We start from the raw sequence: 20,862 nt of genomic DNA on the forward strand, positions 1-20,862 counted from the left end.
CAAAACCTGCGGACTCTCTTTCACTGCAGCCGACGTGAGTGAAACATTTAAACATGTTAACCCTCGCAAGGCTGCAGGCCCAGGCGGCATCCCCAGCCGCATCCTCAGAGCATGCGCAGACCAGCTGGCTGGTGTGTTTACGGACATATTCAATCAATCCTTATCCCAGTCTGCTGTTCCCACATACTTCAAGAGGGCCACCGTTGTTCCTGTTCTCAAGAAAGCTAAGGTAACTGAGCTAAATGACTACCGCCCCGTAGCACTCACTTCCGTCATCATGAAGTGCTTTGAGAGTCAAGGACCATATCACCTCCATCCTACCTGACACCCTAGACCCACTCCAATTTGCTTACTGCCCCAATAGGTCCACAGACGACGCAATCGCAACCACATTGCACGCTGCCCTAACCCATCTGGACAAGAGGAATACCTATGTGAGAATGCTGTTCGACTACAGCTCTGCATTTAACACCATAGTACCCTCCAAACTCGTTCGTCATCAAGCTCAAGACCCTGGGTCTCGACCCCGCCCTGTGCAACTGGGTACAGGACTTCCTGACGGGCCGCCCCCAGGTGGTGAGGGTAGGTAAGGGCCCTCGGAGTGTGGTGTCAGGAAAATAACCTCACACTCAATGTCAACAAAGCAAAGGAGATGATCGTGGACTTCAGGAAACAGCCGAGGGAGCACTCCCCTATCCACATCGACGGGACAGTAGTGGAGAGGGTAGTACGTTTTTTTTAAGTTCCTCGGTGTACACATCACGGACAAACTGAATTGGTCCACCCCCACAGACAGCGTGGTGAAGAAGGCGCAGCAGTGCCTCTTCAACCTCAGGAGGCTGAAGAAATTCAGCTTGTCACCAAAAGCACTCACAAACTTCTACAGATGCACAATCGAGAGCATCCTGTCGGGCTGTATCACCGCCTGGTACGGTAACTGCTCCGCCCACAACTGTAAGGCTCTCCAGAGGGTAGTGAGGTATGCACAACGCATCACCGGGGGCAAACTACCTGCCCTGCCCTGAAAAACAGCTTCAAGCTCAAGGCCATCAGACTGTTAAACAGCCATCACTAACATTGAGTGGCTGCTGCCAACATACTGACTCAACTCCAGCCACTTTAATAATGGAAAAATGGATGTAAAAAATGTATCACAAACCACTTTAAACAATGCCACTTACCCTACATTACTCATCCCTTATGTATATACTGTACTCTATACCATCTACTGCATCTTGCCATCTTTATGTAATACATGTATCACAAGCCACTTTAAACAATGCCACTTTTATATGTTTACATACCCTACATTACTCTTCTCATCTCATATGTATATACTGTACTCGATACCATCTACTGCATCTTGCCTATGCCGTTCTGTAACCATCACTCATTCATATATTGTGTGTATAAGATAACATTTTATTTATATGTGTGTCTGGCCCAACGCTCTTATCCGCTAGGCTACCCTGCCACCCCTATTCCACATGTAAGATGCAAAGAAATGAAAAGCAGATTTACCTTACTCAGAGATCTCCAGAGTTAGCCATCCCTGAGACCGGGTCTGGTATCTCCTATGTCTATAAATTAACAATGAAGTAAGGTACGTTGGAAGTTAATGCATGCAGGGCTTTATAAAAAAAAAAGAAGAGTGCATTGTATCGATTTCTAAGAGTGCCAGCCTACTTTGATTGAACTGAGCTGTTATCATCACAATCTTTCACATAATTGAATAAAACTGTATTGTTCTGTTGCAGCTATACACCAGAGGTTGGAGTCAGACGGGACAGAGAGGGTGGAAGGCTCCATGACACAACGCCTAGAGAATGTTCTCAACAGTAAGCATCTTTCATCCATCTATACAGCTATCTGTTCATCCATCCATCCATCCTTCTATCCATGTACGAATGATCATCTATCAACCCATCCATCTGCATTTCTCCATCTTTCTACTTCTTGCTATTATCATGTAGTGTGAGCTGAGCACAGTCATCCCAGGTGCCATTAGTTAATATCCTCTTTCCACTTCTGTCTTTTTTGGAAGTTCAATTACTAGGAAGTTTTTTTACAAGCTCTCACACACACTCTCATACACACACCACGCCGCGTGTGTTTGTTCTTCCCTGTCTGGAGAGTAGATCTTCCAGCCGGATCCTCTGTCTGCCCCTCTCATCTCCTACATGATAATGCATTTCCTATCATGGTCAGTAAACGAAAAGGTCCTTTCCTCAGGGTTGAAGGTTAATAAACCTCCCAGCTGGACGCTGCTTTCATCCCTTCAGCGCCTCGACCCAAGACCCCTGTCTTCTTCCCATACACCCCCTTAACCTCCACCCCACCCGCCCATCAAACCCTCAACCCATCAGCTAATCACAAACAGCCCCTCGAAATATCAAACACATGACATCTCGTCAGTCAGAGCATGGAGTCGGGAGCAAAGTGTTTTTAAATCTCAATCTTTTTCCTTTCGAGATTTGGGGTTGGCGGGAGCAGGTGAGTTTTTTTTTTTTTCTGATTTAAATTCATTTTAGCGAGTCCTTGTTTTTTATTTTTTCGCCTCCACTTCCGAGGCCACCCAAGAAGCCGGAGAGTACTAATGGGCCAGAGAGAAAAAGAGGGACTAGAGTAAGAGATAGCTGTCACACTCCTTGACTCTTTTTCCACCCCTCTAAGTTCAGATAATATAACACACATGCCATCACCACAGAGGAAAACCAGGTTCTTAAAGTCTGAGAGATATGTATTAATGGTGAAATAATAAAAAAATGTAACCTTTTAACTTTTTCTTGATGTCTGTAGTACTCACCCTCACTCTTTCTATCTCTCTCTATCCTTTCCCCTCTTCTCTCCATCTTCTCCCTGTATTCCCCTCCCCCTTTCCCCTCCCCACTCCCTCCACCCCAGGAGCCAGTGATACAGCAGACACTCTGTTCCAGGAGGTGTTGGGGCGGAAGGATAAAGCTGACTCGACGCGGAACGCCCTCAACGTCCTGCAGCGCTTCAAGTTCCTCTTCAACCTGCCGCTCAACATCGAACGCAACATACAGAAGGTATACACTGAGTTTCCAAAACATGAAGACCACTTTCCTAAGGTTGAGTTGCACCCTCCCTTTTGCCCTCAGAACAGTCTCAATTCATCAGGGCATGGACTCTACAAGGTGTCGAAAGCGTTCCACAGGGATGCTGGCCCATGTTGACTCCAATGCTTCCCTCAGTTTTGTCAAGTTGGCTGGATGTCCTTTGGTGGTGGACCATTCTTGATACACAGGACACTGTTGAGCTTGAAAAAAAACGCTGCAGCGTTGCAGTTCTTGACCCACTCAAACCAGTGCGCCTGGCACCTACTACCATACCCCGTTCAAAGGCACCCTCTGAATGGCGCACACACCCAATCCACGTCTCAATTGTCTCAAGGCTTAAAAATCTGTTTCCTGTTTCTTTAAAATCTTTAACCTGTTTCCTCCCCTTCATCTATACTGATGGAAGTGGATTTAACAAGTGAGATCAATAAGGGACCATGGCTTTCACCTGGATTCACCTGGTCAGTCTACGTCATGGAACACACGCACAGCATGCACACCTCAACCTGTTGCTCAAACTCCAGCCCGGCATCCAGAAGGTGGTGCTAGAGAAGCTAGAATGTCAAAGTGTCATGTTCATATCCAGTGCACTCTACACACAAGTGTCTCCACGTATGAAATAAACCCCTGTCAAATAAAATATCTTTTTTTTTTTTTTTTTTAATTAAGCATTGTGATATTGCTGTCTTGAGAATTGTATGTGTTCTCCTTCAGGGAGATTATGACGTGGTGATCAATGACTATGAGAAAGCCAAGTCTCTGTTCAGCAACACGGAGGTCTCGGTCTTTAAAAAAGGTAGGGTGAACTGAGCTTCTTGGAAGGGGGGGGGGGGATGTCCAGTTTACTGTGCTGGAAACAAGATAAATGACCATGTTCTCTCCTGTCTCTCCTGTCTGTGTGTAGTGTATGCCGAGGTGGAGACGAGGATCGGGGCTCTGAAGATTCTGCTCCTGGACAAGCTACTGGAGACACCTTCAACCCTGCATGACCAGAAGAGATACATAAGGTCTCACTATGTATACACATACTGCACTGTAGAGGGTTAGATGTCACGCAGTGCAAAATTTAGTCATGTCTTTATGGTTTTAGTGTATTACATTTCCCATATTCGTTCTGTTCGCTCTTCTTACTTTCTGTCTCTGGCTCGTTGTTTGCCTGATCTTTAGGGCTGGCACGTTCATTTTATAATCGTGTAACGGGACCGTGTTACCATGGATACGGACTCAACCTTACGTCGGCTGCAGCCATCTTCAGTGAGCTGTTTGTTCCACAAAACTCTAAAACTGCGTCCTCTCTAGACAGTTTTAGAATTCTGTGTTGTGGAGCAAACAGTGGACTGAAGACGGCTGCTGCCGACGTGCGGTTGAGTCCGTTTCCGTGGTAACATGCTCTTTACAACGCAATGAAACATGGTTGCTTATTGGTTTGCAACAACCCCTTGCTGAAACAGTCTTCATTTTAGTTATGATTTTTTTTCTTTTTCGTTATGACGGTTATTTTATTTTCCTGACGGTCTTCCCCCCCCGTAACTCTACGGTGACCGCGGTCATTTGGCTGAAAATGTACTTTTAAAATAAATCTTTCTTCATGTCTTGTTCTTTCTCCTCTCTCTCTCATTTTCTCTTTCTCGCTCACGTCCCTGTTTCTCTCTATCCTTGTTCCTCTTTTCCCCTCGTTTTCGTTCTCTCCCTCTTTCGCCCCCTTTCCCGACATCCTGCATAGTTGGGGTCTTGGCTGGTTTATTATTGCTCAGACTGACTCGTCAGAACGAGAGAGCGCAGCCCTAGACCACAGCAGCCATCTTTCATCCTCCTACATTACATTACATGATAGCTAGCTAGCTTTACACGCCCACCATACCCCCAGTTTACCTTACACACATTAAGGGGACTAGCAGGCTGTGTTGGGGGTGAACTAGCTGGTTAGCTGGCTGGGGGGCTGTGGTGGGGGCTGTGGAAGGGGCTAAACCAGACCTGTAGTGTATGCCAGACCAAGTTGGCTAAACCAGACCTGGGTTCTACATAACGTTTACATTTGAGTAATTTAGCTGTGGCGTTACCGGTGACGCGCTTCCAGTTTCTGACTCGTCCTCTCTGTCCCAACTGACACGGGAACTTCTACAGACGTGTCAAGCCTGGCGCATTGGTACAATGTCTCCAGAGACGAACCACATGTCACAGTAAAATGGTTCAATTTATGTTCTTTTAAATACTGTGCTTGATTGAATTTGCCTGGTCAAATTTAACCAATAGAATATTCCCCAAAGTGCATACCAAAACCCGCCCCGTCTGGTACTCTAGGCAATGAAATGTCTAAAGTATTTGGGAAATACTGCTTGAACCCAGGTCTTGTGGGGACATACTGTAGAGGCTGGCTGGCTAGGGGTTCAGAGGCATCTCCTGTAATGAGGAACAAATTAGTCTGGTCTGCCTGCTATGTGATGAAGCCAGCCCAGAGCCACAGTCAGTGACTCAGACTCTTTTGTGATGATCCAACAGAGTACCGAGTGCAGCTGTACAGGGAATGTACTGGGGAAGAGGACTGTGGGTATGGGATGATGATTTTTGGGAGGAAGTTAGGTTAAGGCAAAGGCTGAGGGAGATCGAGGGCACAGGGTTTAGATTTTAACGGGTGTCCTATTGAAGTGCTGTTTACACCCATTTCTCACCTGAGTGTGTCAGTATCACCTGTGAAGTGCTGCGCCCACATTTTCACCCTTACCTGTGTGTGTTCCTTCCAGGTACCTGTCTGACCTGCATGCATCAGGGGACCCTGCCTGGCAGTGTATCTCCGCCCAGCACAAGTGGATCCTCGGACTCATGCAGAACTGCAAGGAGGAGTTTATCAATTACCAGAGAGGTGAGTTAAACACACACACATGTTATATCTATGTATACATGCACACACACACACACACACACACACACAGATTCACACACACGCACGGAAGATATAAAGAAAAGTCCCCCGTTTTGCAATTTCAGTCAGACTGGTTAGGTTGCCATATGTCAACACGCTCCCTCCTGTCATCTCTCTCTTGGCGTTGGACTTGGGTTTCAGGGCCCGACATGTTACAGCACACACACACACGCCGACCGACACTAGGCTGCACAGATAGATTGGAACAATTAACCCCAATGAAGATGTCTCTCTGTTAAATCAGTACCAGGAATAATGTGAAACCATTTGCTCAGGATGAACAGTACAGACCCATGCTCACACACATGCACAGACACGCACACACAAATGTACATATTGCTAGCCACCCCTGTTATTAAGAACACCTGCTCATTCCATGACAGACTGACCAGTTGAATCCAGGTGAAAGCTAGGATCCCTAAGTGATGTCACTTGTTAAATCCACTTCCAAATCCAATGTAGATGAAGGGGAGGAGACAGGTTAAAGAAGGACATGATTGTGTTTGTGTGCCATTCAGAGGGTGAATGGGCAAGACACAATATTTAAGTTCCTTTTGAATGGGGTATGGTAGCAGGTGCCAGACACACCGGTTTGTGTCAAGAACTGCAATGCTGCTGGGTTTTTCACCCTCAAAAGTTTTGTGTATCAAGAATGGTCCAGCACCCAAATGACATCCAGCCAACTTGGCACAACTGTGGGAAGCATTGGAGTCAACATGGGGCAGCAACTCAATATTAGGACGTTGTTCTTAATGTTTTGTACACTCAGTGTCTATATAAGGGTGTGCATAGACAATATGGACATTATTGTTCTAGTTATATAGGATGAGACATGACTAGAATACAGTATATAAAGTGGGTAAAAGGGTATGTAAACATTTTAAAAGTGACAAGTGTTCAATGACTGTATGTACATAGGGCAGCAGTCTCTAAGGTTCAGGACAGGGTACCGGTCAGAGGCCGGCTAGTGATGCCTGTTTAACAGTTTGATGGAGGGATATGGAAGCTGTTTTTCAGTCTCTCGATCACAGCTTTGATGTACAGCACCTTCAGAAAGTATTCACACCTCTTGACTTTTTCCACATTTTGTTGTGTTACAGCCTGAATTTAAAATTGATTTGAATTGAGATTTTGTGTCACTGATCTACAGACACGAAAAGCTGAAATGTCTTGAGTCAGTAAGTGTTCAACCATTTTGTTATGGCAAGCCTAAATACATTTAGAAGTAAACAGTTGCTTAACAAGTCACATAATAAGTTGCATGGACTCGCTCTGTGTGCAACAATAGTGTTGAACATGATTTTTAAATGACTGCCTCATCTCTGTACCCCACACGTACACTTAGCTGTAGTCCCTCAGTCGAGCAGTAAATTTCAAGCACAGATTCAACCACAAAGACCAGGGAGGTTTTCCAATGCCTTGCAAATAAGGACACATATTGGTAGATATTTGTTTAATTTTTTATTAAAAGCTGACATTAAATATCCCTCTGAACATGGTGCAGTTATAAATTACACTTTGGATGGTGTATCAATACACCCAGTCACTACAGAGATACAGGCGCCCTTCCTAACTCAGTTGCCGGAGAGGAAGGAAAACGCTCAGGGATTTTACCATGAGACCAATGGTGATCTTAAAACAGTTAAAGTAATACTGCATCAAATATGGCAAAGAAATTAACTTTTGTCCTGAATACAACAAAACACTTCACTGAGTACCACATATTTTCAAGCATGGTGGTGGCTGCATCATGTTATGGGTATGCTTGTCATTGGCTAAGGACCACAAGAGGTTTTTTAGGATAATAGGAAACAGAATAGAATTAAGCACAGGCAAAATCCTAGAGGAAAACCTGGTTCAGTTTGCTTTCCAACAGACACTGGGAGACGAATTCACCTTTCAGCAGGACAGTTGCCTAAAGCACAATGCCAAGTATACACTGGGTGGCCTAGTTACGGACTTAAATCAGCTTGGAAATCTATGGCAAGACTTGCAAATGGCTGTCTAGCAATGATCAACAACCAACTTGACAGATTTTGAAGAATAAAAAAATGAATAATGGGCAAGGTTTGTACAAAGCTCTTTGAGACTTACCCAGAAAGACTCACAGCTGTAATCACTGCCACAGGTGATTCTAACATGTATTGATTGACTCAAGGAGTTGAATACTTCTGAATATTAACATTACATGGGGCATTTTGTGTATAAAAGTATGTGGACACCTGCTCGTCAAACATCTCATTACAAAATCATGGCCATTCATATGGAGTTGGTCCCCCTTTTGCTGCTATAACAGCCTCCACTCTTCTGGGAAGGCTTTCCACTAGATGTTGATGGACCATTTCTGTGGGGACTTGTTTCCATTCAGCCACGAGCGTTAGTGAGGTCGAGCACTGATGGGCGATTAGGCCTGGCTCGCAGTCAGTTCCAATTCATCCAAAGGTGTTTGGTGGGGTTGAGGTCAGGGCTCTGTGCAGGCCAGTTAAGTTCTTCCACACTGATCTCGACAAACCATTTCTGTATGGACCTCGCTTTGTGCACAGGGGCATTGTCATCCTGAAACTATTGCCACAAAGTTGGAAGCACAGAATTGTTTAGAATGTCATTGTATGGTGTAGCGTTAAGATTTCCCTTCACTGGAACTAAGGGGCCTAGCTCGAACCATGAAAAACAGCTCAAGACCATTATTCCTCCTTAACCAAACTTTACAGTTAGCACTATGCATTGGGGCAGGTAACGTTCTCCCGGCATCCGCCAAACCCAGATTCGTTAGTCGGACTGCCAGATGGTGAAGTGTGAATCATCACTCCAGAGTCCAATGGCGGCAAGCTTTACACCACTCCGGCCGACGCTTGACATTGCTCATGGTGATCTTAGGCTTGCAGACAGAACACTGCGTGGGTGGTGGCTGTCGTATATAGTGGAGTCAGAGTATAAACAGGGCTAATGCTAAGGGTAACAGTGGTTTCCGGGGCTCCGTGAGTATGGGGGGGGTTATTGTGCGCTCTCTAATGCTCTTCACCTTGAGCTACAGAGCTGCATCACTCATCTCTGGGATCGAGTTAGTTACACATTGCTACAGACATGGACACTTGGACACAGCTGTCAGACAGCTGTTAGCCTATATGGAGACAGGAAGTCAAGTGTCTGTCTGTGAATTTAGTTTGGGCTCGTAGTGCATAGGCCTACTGTATGTAAGGTGAGTCTGTAATTCAGTACATGGATGTCACTCAGATACACTTATGGCATTATTTAAAGGAATCATTGAATATCAAATGCACACACATGCACACACTCAGCAGCAGCTGTCTCCTGCCCCCTGTCTTGTGAGCTCAGCCACTCTACGCACCTGGCAGCCATTTACACTCCTAGACCACATCCCCGCTTCCCTCAGCCCCCCCCCCCCACACACACACACACCAAACCGAAAACCAGTGCTTACCAAAAGCATCCCTCAACAGCAGCACCCACTGCCCCAACCCCACCAAGACCACATCCAGCTAGCTACACCTGAGGCCAGTATCTCTCAAACCTTTCCTCCACCAGCCCCACTCTCTCTCCTCACATCAATCATCGTCATTAAATAAAGGTTCAATATTTTTATTTAACTTTTTTGTTTTTATCATCAAATGTGCGCACACACTAATTATTATCCAGTGTTGTAGCTAGCAGAATGGGCCTTGAGACCTATTGTCAGAGTCACGCGTGACAGGGCAAGCCTATAGCTCTTCGATTTATTGGTAACTCTTGTAATTTTCCTCTCATGTCTGGAATGTTCCAGAACGTGAAGGTTCGGAAGCTCATTCTAGTGTGTTTTGACTCTAAATAATTACCTGTGAAAATACCCTAAAATGTATTTTCCTTTTGTTTGAAACCCAATTAATCGCGAGCAGGTCAGCGCTAGCAGTCAGTTGCTTCTGTATGTCTAAAAGCTCCCATTTTATTTGTCTGTTATCTCAATCGATCTCTGCCCAATTCAATTACAAACTGTGTTGCTTTTAGTTCCTGAACAATACACACCCCGCCAAGGAGAAATACAATTAGCAGCAATTGTGTTTGTAGGAAAATAACGTTGTCAGTCGGGTGAATGATTAGAAGGCCAGGACACACTGACTGGTGCAGATCTTCACTGTGCAGTCTTAGGGTATTTATTAGGCAGTGTTAGGGTATTAAGAAAAACTTGACGGGGCAATTTCAAACTCGGCTGAATCTCTGTATTCATATCAACAGCCTGGTAATTCTGTCATTTGAACAGCTCAATGTAAATAACAGATAGGAAAACATGGACAAGAATAAGAGGGAGAAAGCAGCTCCATATACTAAAAGTATGTGGACACCTGCTCGTCGAACATCTCATTCTAAAATCATGGGCATTAATATGGAGTTGGTCCCCCTTTGCTGCTATAACAGCCTCCACTCTTCTGGGATGGCTTTCCACTAGATGTTGGACCATTGCTGCTGGGACTTGCTTCCATTTAGCCACAAGCATTAGTGAGGTCGGGCACTGATGTTGGACGATTAGGCCTGGCTCGCAGTCATCGTTTCAATTCATCCCCATGTTGTTCGATGGGGTTGAGGTCAGGGCTCTGTGCAGGCCAGTCAAGTTCTTCCACACCGATCTGAAGCGTGATTCATCACTCCAGAGAATGCATTTCCACTGCTCCAGAGACCAATGGCAGCAAGCTTTACACCATTCCAACGTCACTTGGCATTGTGCATGGTGATCTTAGGCTTGTGTGCTGCTGCCCGGCCATGGAAACCCATTTCATGAAGCTTCCAGAGGAGTTTAGAACTCGGTAGTGAGTGGCAACCGAGGACAGATGATTTTTATGCGCCACATGCTTCAGCACTCGGCGGTCCCATTCAGTGAGCTTGTGTGGCATACCACTTCGCAGCCGAGCCGTTGTTGCTCCTCAACTTTTCCACCTCACAATAACAGCACTTATGGTCGACCGGGACAGCTCTAGCAGGGCATAAATTTTACAAACAGACCTGTTGGAATGTGGCATCCTATGACGGTGCCACTTTGAAAGTCAATGAGCTCTTCAGTGAGGCCATTCTTCTTCCAATGTTTGTCTATGGAGATTGCATGGCTGTGCTCTATTTTATACACCTGTCAGCAACGGGCTGAAATCCACTAATTTGAAGGGGTGTCCACATACTTTTGTGTGTATGTAGAATGTGTTTGTCCTTTTCAGGATCACTGGATATGTATCTTCTGCACGTGTATGTGTGTGGGAGAGAGTGAGTGCAATAGAGACAGGGGGAGTGTGTGTATGGTGTTTAGACAGAAAGCAGTGTGTGTGTGTGTGGTCGGGGTTGCGACCCCGTGGGGAACAGGAAGTCGTGCGACCTGCAGGGTAGAGAAGGAAGTGAGCTGCACCGCGCTGACAGAAGACACACAGGGTCTTCAACACACACACACACAGACATGCATATACACACTCACAGAAGGAATTAACTTTCTAATCGTACACACTAAACACACAAGAAACTTTGTAACACACTCTCAATCAGTGTATGGCCATACCCGATAAACACACATAATGGGCACACAGACACACACTGCACATATGGAGCTGCTTTCTCTCTCTCATTCTTGTCCATGTTTTCCTATCTTTCTTTTTATAGAGAGAGGGATGAGAGCTGCTGCTGTTGATCCAGGTGTCGGGTGAACCCTTTCCCATGGTGTCGTGTGTGTGTGTGTGTGTGTGTGTGTGCGCGGTTGTGTGTATGCCTAAATATGAACTTCCAAACATATGTGTTTCTACTTACTGTGCGTCTATATATTCATGTGTTTGAAAAACCGTTTCTGGTCTGTCTGACTCACCTTGTAGACTTTTCTCACATTTGGAGATGGACGGGTTTGATCTGCTGTACTGTAAGCCTGCTGCCCAAGCAGTCTGGGGTTTTCTCCAAAGCTCATAGACCGCAACATACACAAGAGAATGAGTTTGTGACTCACTGTGTGTGTGTCATATGTTCTGGAAATAAGCCCTGTTATTTTTCTCAATGCGTTTACAATAAGGATCTGTGGGTGTGCTATTTAAGCTCTAGTAGTGTTGTTGTACTAGTGCTTTACCCTGAGTTTCTATCATAGTCTTTTATCAGTGCAGGTTTCACTTTCATGTCAAAGACCAAAGGTCACGGGGCTGACCTTTCACCCCGTTTGGTTCTTTACCAAACCTCTCCCAGTGACCCACAGGAGTGCACTAAGCCAAGTGCACTGGAAGCAAGGGTGCCAGTCAGCCAGTCACCCCCTGGCTGCAGTACCACTGTAGCTCTCTATCACCATCTTGTGGAGAGCAGTGAGCGGCCTGATCAGGCCAGAGTAATCTGACCCAGATCCGCACAGACATCACTGTGGCCCAGCTAAACCCAGTTCGCCTCTGCCCCGTACAAACAGTGGGGTTGCACTCTCTTCAGCTCCCCTTTGCTCGCTTCTCCTCTCCTCATCCTCCCGCTTTTACTTTTCTCTCTCACCCTGAAACAACAGGGCATTCTCTGTTACTGGCCAGGGGAGAGGTGGACGAGAAGACAAATAAAGAACGGAGGAGAGGAGCGAGTGAGGGATTGTTTGGTGTGAAAGCCTGCTGAGATTATTGAGGAATGGGGAGTTATTATGAAAAAGGTTTATTTAATCTCTCAAGTATGTGTTCCTGTGGGTTTATTTCTCTCTTTTTCTCTCTCCCCCTCTCCTTCTATCTCTCCATCTCAGTGGGCTTGGGGGCCATAGCCCTGGATCTAGAGGGGGACCCTCGCCCATCGGCTTTCAGTAGGATCAGGGACACAGCTCCTCTGAATAAGGGGGGCATCTTGCATACCCCACGCCACAGCAGTGAGTAACCCTACTATATTATAGTACAGTATAACAATGCACACACTCTACCAGACCTTTTCAACCTGGGAGTTTTGAAAGGGTTGTGGACATGTTTCCCCAAAAAACATCAGCACTGTGTACATTTGTAAAGTTTAATTGTGAACTATTCTGTATTTTTATTTACACTATAACCGGTCTGTCTCCTGTCTTTGTGTGTTGCAGCCTGGCATTATGAGACACCCCAGCAGGTGCAGTTTGTGGAGAAGCTGTCGGACGTGGTGATTGGCCAGCTCCCCAACTTCTGGAAGCTCTGGATCTCCTACGTCAACGGCAGCCTCTTCAGCGAGGTATGCAAAACAGACAGTGATTGGGCGTCATGAATGTAATGATCCAACACAGCATATTTTCACTGTTGTCAAACGTGTGCTTTTATCAGACTGGAGAGAAATCTGGCCAGGTTGAAAAGTCAAAGAAGAATGCCAGGCAGAGACAGAACGACTTTAAGGTGAGTTGTGCTGGATATAGTTTTAGATACACTTTTTATAACCATAAGAATGCCCTCTCATCAGTGTACAGTTTTCAGAGCTAAAGCAAAATGGGCAGTGCCTTGTAATGGTCCAAAGTGGTATTGTTGTATTGTTATAGGACTCAAGTCTGTTTCTGTGTGTCTGTATAGAAAATGATAGAGGAGGTGACTCATCGCTTGGTGAAGCTGGTGAGAGGTGCTCTGCTCCCCTCCACCCTGACAGAGCTGGAGCTGAGATTGTACGGTGGCTGGGAGAATAAGACTGAGCTCACTGGACCCTGGCTCACTCAGGTCATACACATCGTTAGGTATGGACATGTCACTGTAGTGCAGAGTTCCCCAACTGGTGGCCCACGCACTGAATTTGGCTCGTGGGTGGTTTTATTTGGCCCCCCAAATTCGCTGACAATTATTATTATCTTTATTGTTGGACATAAGACTCTAAAAACACAAGGAAATGAGCTCCAAGTGATTTTAATTTTGGAAATCTGTTCCGAAGTATTCCCACGCATAATAAAGAAACACAGTTGAAGTCGGAGGTTTACATACACCTTAACCAAGTACATTTAAACTCAGTTCTTCACAATTCCTGACATTTAATCCAGTTAGGATCACCACTTTTATTTTAAGAATGTGAAATGTCAGAATAATAGTAGAGCAAATTATTTATTTCAGCTTTTGTTTCTTTCATCACATTCCCAGTGGGTCAGAAGTTTACATGCACTCAATTAGTATTTGGTAGCATTGCCTTTAAATTGTTTAACTTGGGTCAAATGTTTTGGGTAGCCTTCCACAAGCTTCCCACAATAAGTTGGGTGAATTTTGGCCCATTCCTCCTGCCAGAGATTGTGTAACTGAGTCAGGTTTGAAGGCCTCCTCGCTCGCACACTCTTTTCCAGTTCTGCCCACAAATGTTCTATAGGATTGAGGTCAGGGCTTTGTGATGGCCACTCCAATACCTTGACTTTGTTGTCCTTAAGTCATTTTGCCACAACTTTGGAAGTATGCTTGGGGTCATTGTCCATTTGGAAGACCCATTTGCGACTAAGCTTTAACTTCCTGACTGATGTCTTGAGATGTTGCTTCAATATATCCACGTAATTTCCTTTCCTCATGATGCCATCTATTTTGGTTTGTGCACCAGTCCCTCGTGCAGCAAAGCACCCCCACAACATGATGCTGCCACCCCCGTGCTTCACGGTTGGGATTGTGTTCTTCGGCTTGCAAGCCTCCCCCTTTTTCCTCCAAACATAGTGATGGTCATTATGGCCAAACAGTTCTATTTTTGTTTCATCCGACCAGAGGACATTTCTCCAAAAAGTACGATCTTTGTCCCCATGTGTAGGCGTGCTTTTTTATGGCGGTTTGGGGGCAGTGGCTTCTTCCTTGTTGGGCAGCCTTTCAGGTTATGTCGATATAGGACTTGTTTTACTGTGGCTATAGATACTTTTGTACCTGTTTCCTCCAGCATCTTCACAAGCTCCTTTGCTGTTGTTCTGGGATTGATTTGCTCTTTTCGCACCAAAGTACGTTCATCTCTAGGAGGCAGAACGCGTCTCCTTCCAGAGCGGTATGACGGCTGCGTGGTCCCATGGTGTTTATACTTGCGTACTATTGTTTGTACAGATGAACGTGGTACCTTCAGGTGTTTGGAAATTGCTCCCAAGGATGAACCAGACTTGTGGAGGTCTACAATTTATTTTCTGAGCTCTTGGCTGATTTCTTTTGATTTTCCCATGATGTCAAGCAAAGAGTTGTTGGAAAAATTCCTTGTCATGCATGAAGTAGATGTCCTAACCGACTTGCCAAAACTATAGTTTGTTAACAAGAAATTTGTGGAGTGGTTGAAAAACGTGTTTTAATGACTCCAACCTACGTGTATGTAAACTTCCAACTTCAACTGTTTGTACAAATGTAAGCCAGGTTTGAATTGATTATGTTTTAGTCAAATATTATATCTGTTTTGCATTCTTGCGGTCAATTTGCAGTTTGTAGTCTACAAATGATTTGTAATTATGTTTCAGCCCCCCGACCATCCGCTCAAGATAAATCTGAATCTAATTGATGATCACTGATTTTGTGTGTGTGTGTTTGTGTGTGTGTGTGTACCCCATATTCCTGACCCCCAATCCCACTTCCACCGTCTCTATCGCTTTCCTGCCTTCTATTTCTCCCTCATTTCTATCTCTTTTTCTCCCACGTCTTCAGAATAATTTTTGAGGCTCTGGTAGCTCTCGAGATCCCCAATGATCTACTGCAGGTGATCCAGGATCTATTGTTAGAGCTGAGACACCACTGTCTACTGGTCACCCTGCACCACACCGCAGAGGGTGAGAAAAGGGAGGATGGAGATATGGGGGGGGGGGGGTCTACTGTTGGAGCTGAGACACCACTGTCTACTGGTCACCCTGCACCACACTGCAGAGGGTGAGGAAAGGGAGGATGGAGATATGGGAGGGGGGGATCTACTGTTGGAGCTGAGACACCACTGTTGACTGGTCACCCTGCACCACACCACAGAGTGGAAGGGAGGGAGGGAGGGATCTACTGTAGGAGCTGAGACATCAACTGGTCATCCTGCCCTCTGCACCCTGGAGAGAGGGGGAGCTGGAAGGATAGCGAGGTTGGGGGATAGGGGAGAGGAGAAATGGAAGGGGTGAGTTATGTGAGGTTAGAGAAAGTGTTAGTGTTCAGTGAAAGATGGTTTGTGGTTAACAAGTGTGGTTATTCTGACAGTGGTCCTAGTTCTATAGAACATCTGGGTTGATAGTACCAACTAAAGGTGGTTTTGAAGGTAGTTAGTTATACACTAGTTTAGAGGGTCATTTCACTTTCTACTGCAGTCTTCCTCCAAACAACTCTCACAGTCCTATTTAAAATGTAATGTGAACTGGTCATGACCATTCAGTTGTTAGCCATCTTCTACCTAGTAGATCAAAAATCATGTAAAGAGTGCACACATTTGTAGCCTCTACAATCATTAATGTTTTTGTATGTGCCTTGTCAGATGTCAAAAGGGTTGCAGAGAAAGAGGACTGGGTCGTAGACAATGAAGGAATCACCAGCCTGGTAAAGCTATAGTTACTATAATATACACTCCACTTAGTGAAATATCATGATTTATTATGGTAAGATACAGTATGATATAAAATATGTCATGGTGTAATCTACAGTGCATTCGGAAAGTATTCAGACCCCTTGACTTTTTCCACATTTTGTTACAACCTTATTCTAAAATATATACACTACCATTCAAAAGTTTGGGTTCACTTAGAAATGTCCTTGTTTTTGAAAGAAAGGCACATTTTTTGGTCCATTAAAAGAACAACAAATTGATCAGAAATGCAGTGTAGACATTGCTAATGTTGTAAATGACTATTGTAGCTCGAAATAGCTGAGATCTACATAGTCATACAGAGGCCCATTATCAGCAACCATCACTCCTGTGTTCCAATGGCACGTTGTGTTAGCTAATCAAAGTTTATAATTTTAAAAGGCAAATTGATCATTAGAAAACCCTTTTACAATTAGGTTAGCACAGCTGAGAAATGTTGTTCTGATTAAAGAAGCAGTAAAACTAGCCTTCTTTAGACTAGTTGAGTATCTGGAGCATCAGCATTTGTGGGTTTGATTACAGGCTCAAAATGACCAGAAACAAATAACTTTCTTCTGAAACTCATCAGTCTATTCTTGTTCTGAGAAATGAAGGCTATTCCATGTGAGAAATTTCCAAGAAACTGAAGATCTCGTACAACGCTGTGTACTACTCCCTTCACAGAACTGCGCAAACTTTTTTAATTTATTATTTTTTTTTATTTCACCTTTATTTAACCAGGTAAGCTAGTTGAGAACAAGTTCTCATTTGGAACTGCGACCTGGCCAAGATAAAGCATAGCAGTTCGACACATACAACAACAGAGTTACACATGGAATGAACAAAACATACAGTCAATAATACAGTAGAAAACAAAGTCTATATACAGTGAGTGCTCTAATCAGAATAGAAAGAGGAGTGGGAGGCCCTGGTGCACAACTGAGCAAGGGGACAAGTACAGTGGGGCAAAAAAGTATTTAGTCAGCCACCAATTGTGCAAGTTCTCCCACTTAAAAATATGAAAGAGGCCTGTAATTTTCATCATAGGTACACTTCAACTATGGCAGACAAAATGAGAAGAAAGAAAATCCAGAAAATCACATTGTAGGATTTTTAATGAATTTATTTGCAAATTATGGTGGAAAATAAGTATTTGGTCAATAACAAAAGTTTATCTCAATACTTTGTTATATACCCTTTGTTGGCAATGACAGAGGTCAAACGTTTTCTGTAAGTCTTCACAAGGTTTTCACACACTTGCTGGTATTTTGGCCCATTCTTCCATGCAGATCTCCTCTAGAGCAGTGATGTTTTGGGGCTGTTGCTGGGCTACACGGACTTTCAACTCCCTCCAAAGATTTTCTTTGGGGTTGAGATCTGGAGACTGGCTAGGCCACTCCAGGACCTTGAAATGCTTCTTACGAAGCCACTCCTTTGTTGCCTGGGCGGTGTGTTTGGGATCATAGTCATGCTGAAAGACCCAGCCATGTTTCATCTTCAATGCCCTTGCTGATGGAAGGAGGTTTTCACTCAAAATCTTACGATACATGGCCCCATTCATTCTTTCCTTTACACGGATCAGTCGTCCTGGTCCCTTTGCAGAAAAACAGCCCCAAAACATGATGTTTCCACCCCCATGCTTCACAGTAGGTATGGTGTTCTTTGGATACAACTCAGCATTCTTTGTCCTCCAAACACGACGAGTTGAGTTTTTCCCAAAAAGTTATATTTTGGTTTCATCTAACCATATGACATTCTCCCAATCTTCTTCTGGATCATCCAAACGCTCTCTAGCAAACTTCAGACGGGCCTGGACATGTACTGGCTTAAGTAGGGGGACACGTCTGGCACTGCAGGATTTGAGTCCCTGGCGGCGTAGTGTGTTACTGATGGTAGGCTTTGTTTGCAGCAGGGTAGCCTAGTGGTTAGAGCGTTGGAAGGTTGCAAGTTCAAACCCCCGAGCTGACAAGGTACAAATCTGTCGTTCTGCCCCTGCACAGGCAAGTTAACCCACTGTTCCTAGGCCGTCATTGAAAATAAGAATTTGTTCTGAACTGACTTGCCTAGTTAAATAAAGGTAAAATAAAATAAAACTTTGGTCCCAGCTCTCTGCAGGTCATTCACTAGGTCCCCCCGTGTGGTTCTGGGATTTTTGCTCACCGTAATTTTGACCCCATAGGGTGAGATCTTGTGTGGAGCCCCAGATCGAGGGAGATTATCAGTGGTCTTGTATGTCTTCCATTTCCTAATAATTGCTCCCACAGTTGATTTCTTCAAACCAAGCTGCTTACCTATTGCAGATTCAGTCTTCCCAGCCTGGTGCAGGTCTACAATTTTGTTTCTGGTGTCCTTTGACAGCTCTTTTGTCTTGGCCATAGTGGAGTTTGGAGTGTGACTGTTTGAGGTTGTGGACAGGTGTCTTTTATACTGATAACAAGTTCAAACAGGTGCCATTAATACAGGTAACGAGTGGAGGACACAGAGGAGCCCCTTAAAGAAGTTGTTACAGGTCTGTGAGAGCCAGAAATCTTGCTTGTTTGTAGGTGACCAAATACTTATTTTCCACCATAATTTGCAAATAAATTCAATGTGATTTTCTGGAGAAAAATAATCTAATTTTGTCTGTCATAGTTGAGGTGTACCTATGATGAAAATTACAGGCCTCCTCTTTTTAAGTGGGAGAACTTGCACAATTGGTGGCTGACTAAATACTTTTTTGCCCCACTGTACATTATAGTGTCGAGTTTGAGAAATGGACGCCTTACAAGTCCTCAACTGGCAGCTTCATTAAATGGTACCCGCAAAACACCGGTCTCAACGTCAACAGTAAAGAGGTGACTTCGGGATGCTGGCCTTCTAGGCAGAGTTGCGAAGAAAAAGCCAAGTCTCAGACTGGCCAATAAAAATAAAATATTAAGATGGGGAAAATAACACAGACACTGGACAGAGGAAGATTGGAAAAAAAGTGTTATGGACAGACAAATCTAAAGTCTGAGGTGTTCAAATCACAAAGAAGTACATTCGTGAGATGCAGGAAAAAATTAAATATGCTGGAGGAGTGCTTGACGCCATCTGTCAAGCATGGTGGAGGCAATGCGATGGTCTGGGAGTGCTTTGGTGGTGTTAAAGTGGGAGATTTGTACAGGGTAGAAGGGATCTTGAAGAAGGAAGGCTGTCACTCCATTTTGCAATGCCATGCCATACCCTGTGGACAGCGCTTAATTGGAGCCAATTTCCTCCTACAACAGGACAATGACCCAAAGCACAACTCCAAACTATGCAAGAACTATTTAGGGAAGAGGCAGTCAGCTGGTATTCTGTCTATAATGGAGTGGCCAGCACAGTCACCAGATCTCAACCCTATTGAGCTGTTGGCCCATCAAGCCAATCCAACTTGTGGGAGGTGCTTCAGGAAGCATGGGGTGAAATCTCTTCAGATTACCTCAATAAACTGACAACTAGATTGCCAAAGGTCTGCAAGGCTGTAATTGCTGCAAATGGAGTATTCTTTGACGAAAGCTAAGTTTGAAGGACACAATTATTATTTCAATTAAGAATCATTATTTATAACCTTCATTCATTTTGCAACTCATTTCATGTATGTTTTCATGAAAAACCTTTCTAAGTGAACCCAAACTTTTGAACGGTAGTGTATGTGTGTGTATGTATATATATATATATATATATATTTTTTTTTTTTTTTTTTTTTTTTTTTCTTCTCATCAATCTGCACTCAAAACCCCATAATGACAAAGCATCTCATTTTTTCAAAATCTTTGCAAATGTTTTATAGATAATCTAAGTATTCAGACTCTTTACTCAGTACATTGTTGAAACACCTTTGGCAGCGATTACAGCCTTGATTCTTCTTGGGTATGACGCTACAAGCTTGTCACACTTGTATTTGGGGAGTTTCTCCCATTCTTCTCACCAGACCCTCTCTGAACCTTCGCCCCAGTCTGAGGTCCTCAGCGCTCTGGAGCAGGTTTTCATCCATGATCTCCCTGTACTTTGCTCAGTTCATCATTCCCTTTATCCTGACTAGTCTCCCAGTCCTTGTCACTGAAAAACATCCCCACTGCGTGATGCTGTCACCACCATGCTTCACCGTAGGGATGGTGCTAGGTGTCTTCCAGAAGTGACGCTTGGCATTCAGGTCTAAGAGTTCAATCTTGGTTTCGTCAGATCACAGAATCTTGTTTCTCATGGTCTGATAGTCTTTAGGTGCGTTTTAGCAAACTCCAAGCAGACTGTTGTCTTTTACTGAGGAGTGGCTTCCGTCTGGCCACTCTACCATAAAGTCCTGATTGGTGGAGTGCTGCAGAGATGGTTGTCCTTCTGAAAGGTTCTCCCATCTCCACAGAGGAACTCTGGAGCTCTGTCAGAGTGACCATCGGGTTCTTGGTCACCTCCCTGACCAAG

General features: G+C 44.5%; 1 protein-coding gene across 8 annotated transcripts in view; it reads left to right on the forward strand.

The window, feature by feature from the left end:
• The window catches only part of LOC110521760 (exocyst complex component 2), an 86,576-nt gene that overhangs the window by 42,851 nt on the left and 22,863 nt on the right, over positions 1–20,862 (forward strand). For 6 of the 8 annotated variants that reach the window (XM_036969307.2, XM_090231932.1, XM_036969310.2 and 3 more), the window contains 11 exons: positions 1,758–1,838; positions 2,905–3,050; positions 3,795–3,876; positions 3,985–4,087; positions 5,822–5,940; positions 12,719–12,838; positions 13,043–13,167; positions 13,257–13,325; positions 13,497–13,654; positions 15,555–15,676; positions 16,354–16,415. In XM_036969307.2, coding sequence (XP_036825202.2) covers positions 1,758–1,838; positions 2,905–3,050; positions 3,795–3,876; positions 3,985–4,087; positions 5,822–5,940; positions 12,719–12,838; positions 13,043–13,167; positions 13,257–13,325; positions 13,497–13,654; positions 15,555–15,676; positions 16,354–16,415 — 1,187 coding nt within the window. Of the gene's footprint in view, positions 1–1,757; positions 1,839–2,904; positions 3,051–3,794; positions 3,877–3,984; positions 4,088–5,821; positions 5,941–12,718; positions 12,839–13,042; positions 13,168–13,256; positions 13,326–13,496; positions 13,655–15,554; positions 15,774–16,353; positions 16,416–20,862 lie in introns of all 8 variants that reach the window. The other 2 variants (XR_016495241.1, XR_016495240.1) reach the window with 1 other exon arrangement.

This window comes from Oncorhynchus mykiss, chromosome 4 (genome assembly GCF_057628025.1).
Source record: "Oncorhynchus mykiss isolate SJ-2025 chromosome 4, ASM5762802v1, whole genome shotgun sequence".
Taxonomy (NCBI): Eukaryota; Metazoa; Chordata; class Actinopteri; order Salmoniformes; family Salmonidae; genus Oncorhynchus; species Oncorhynchus mykiss.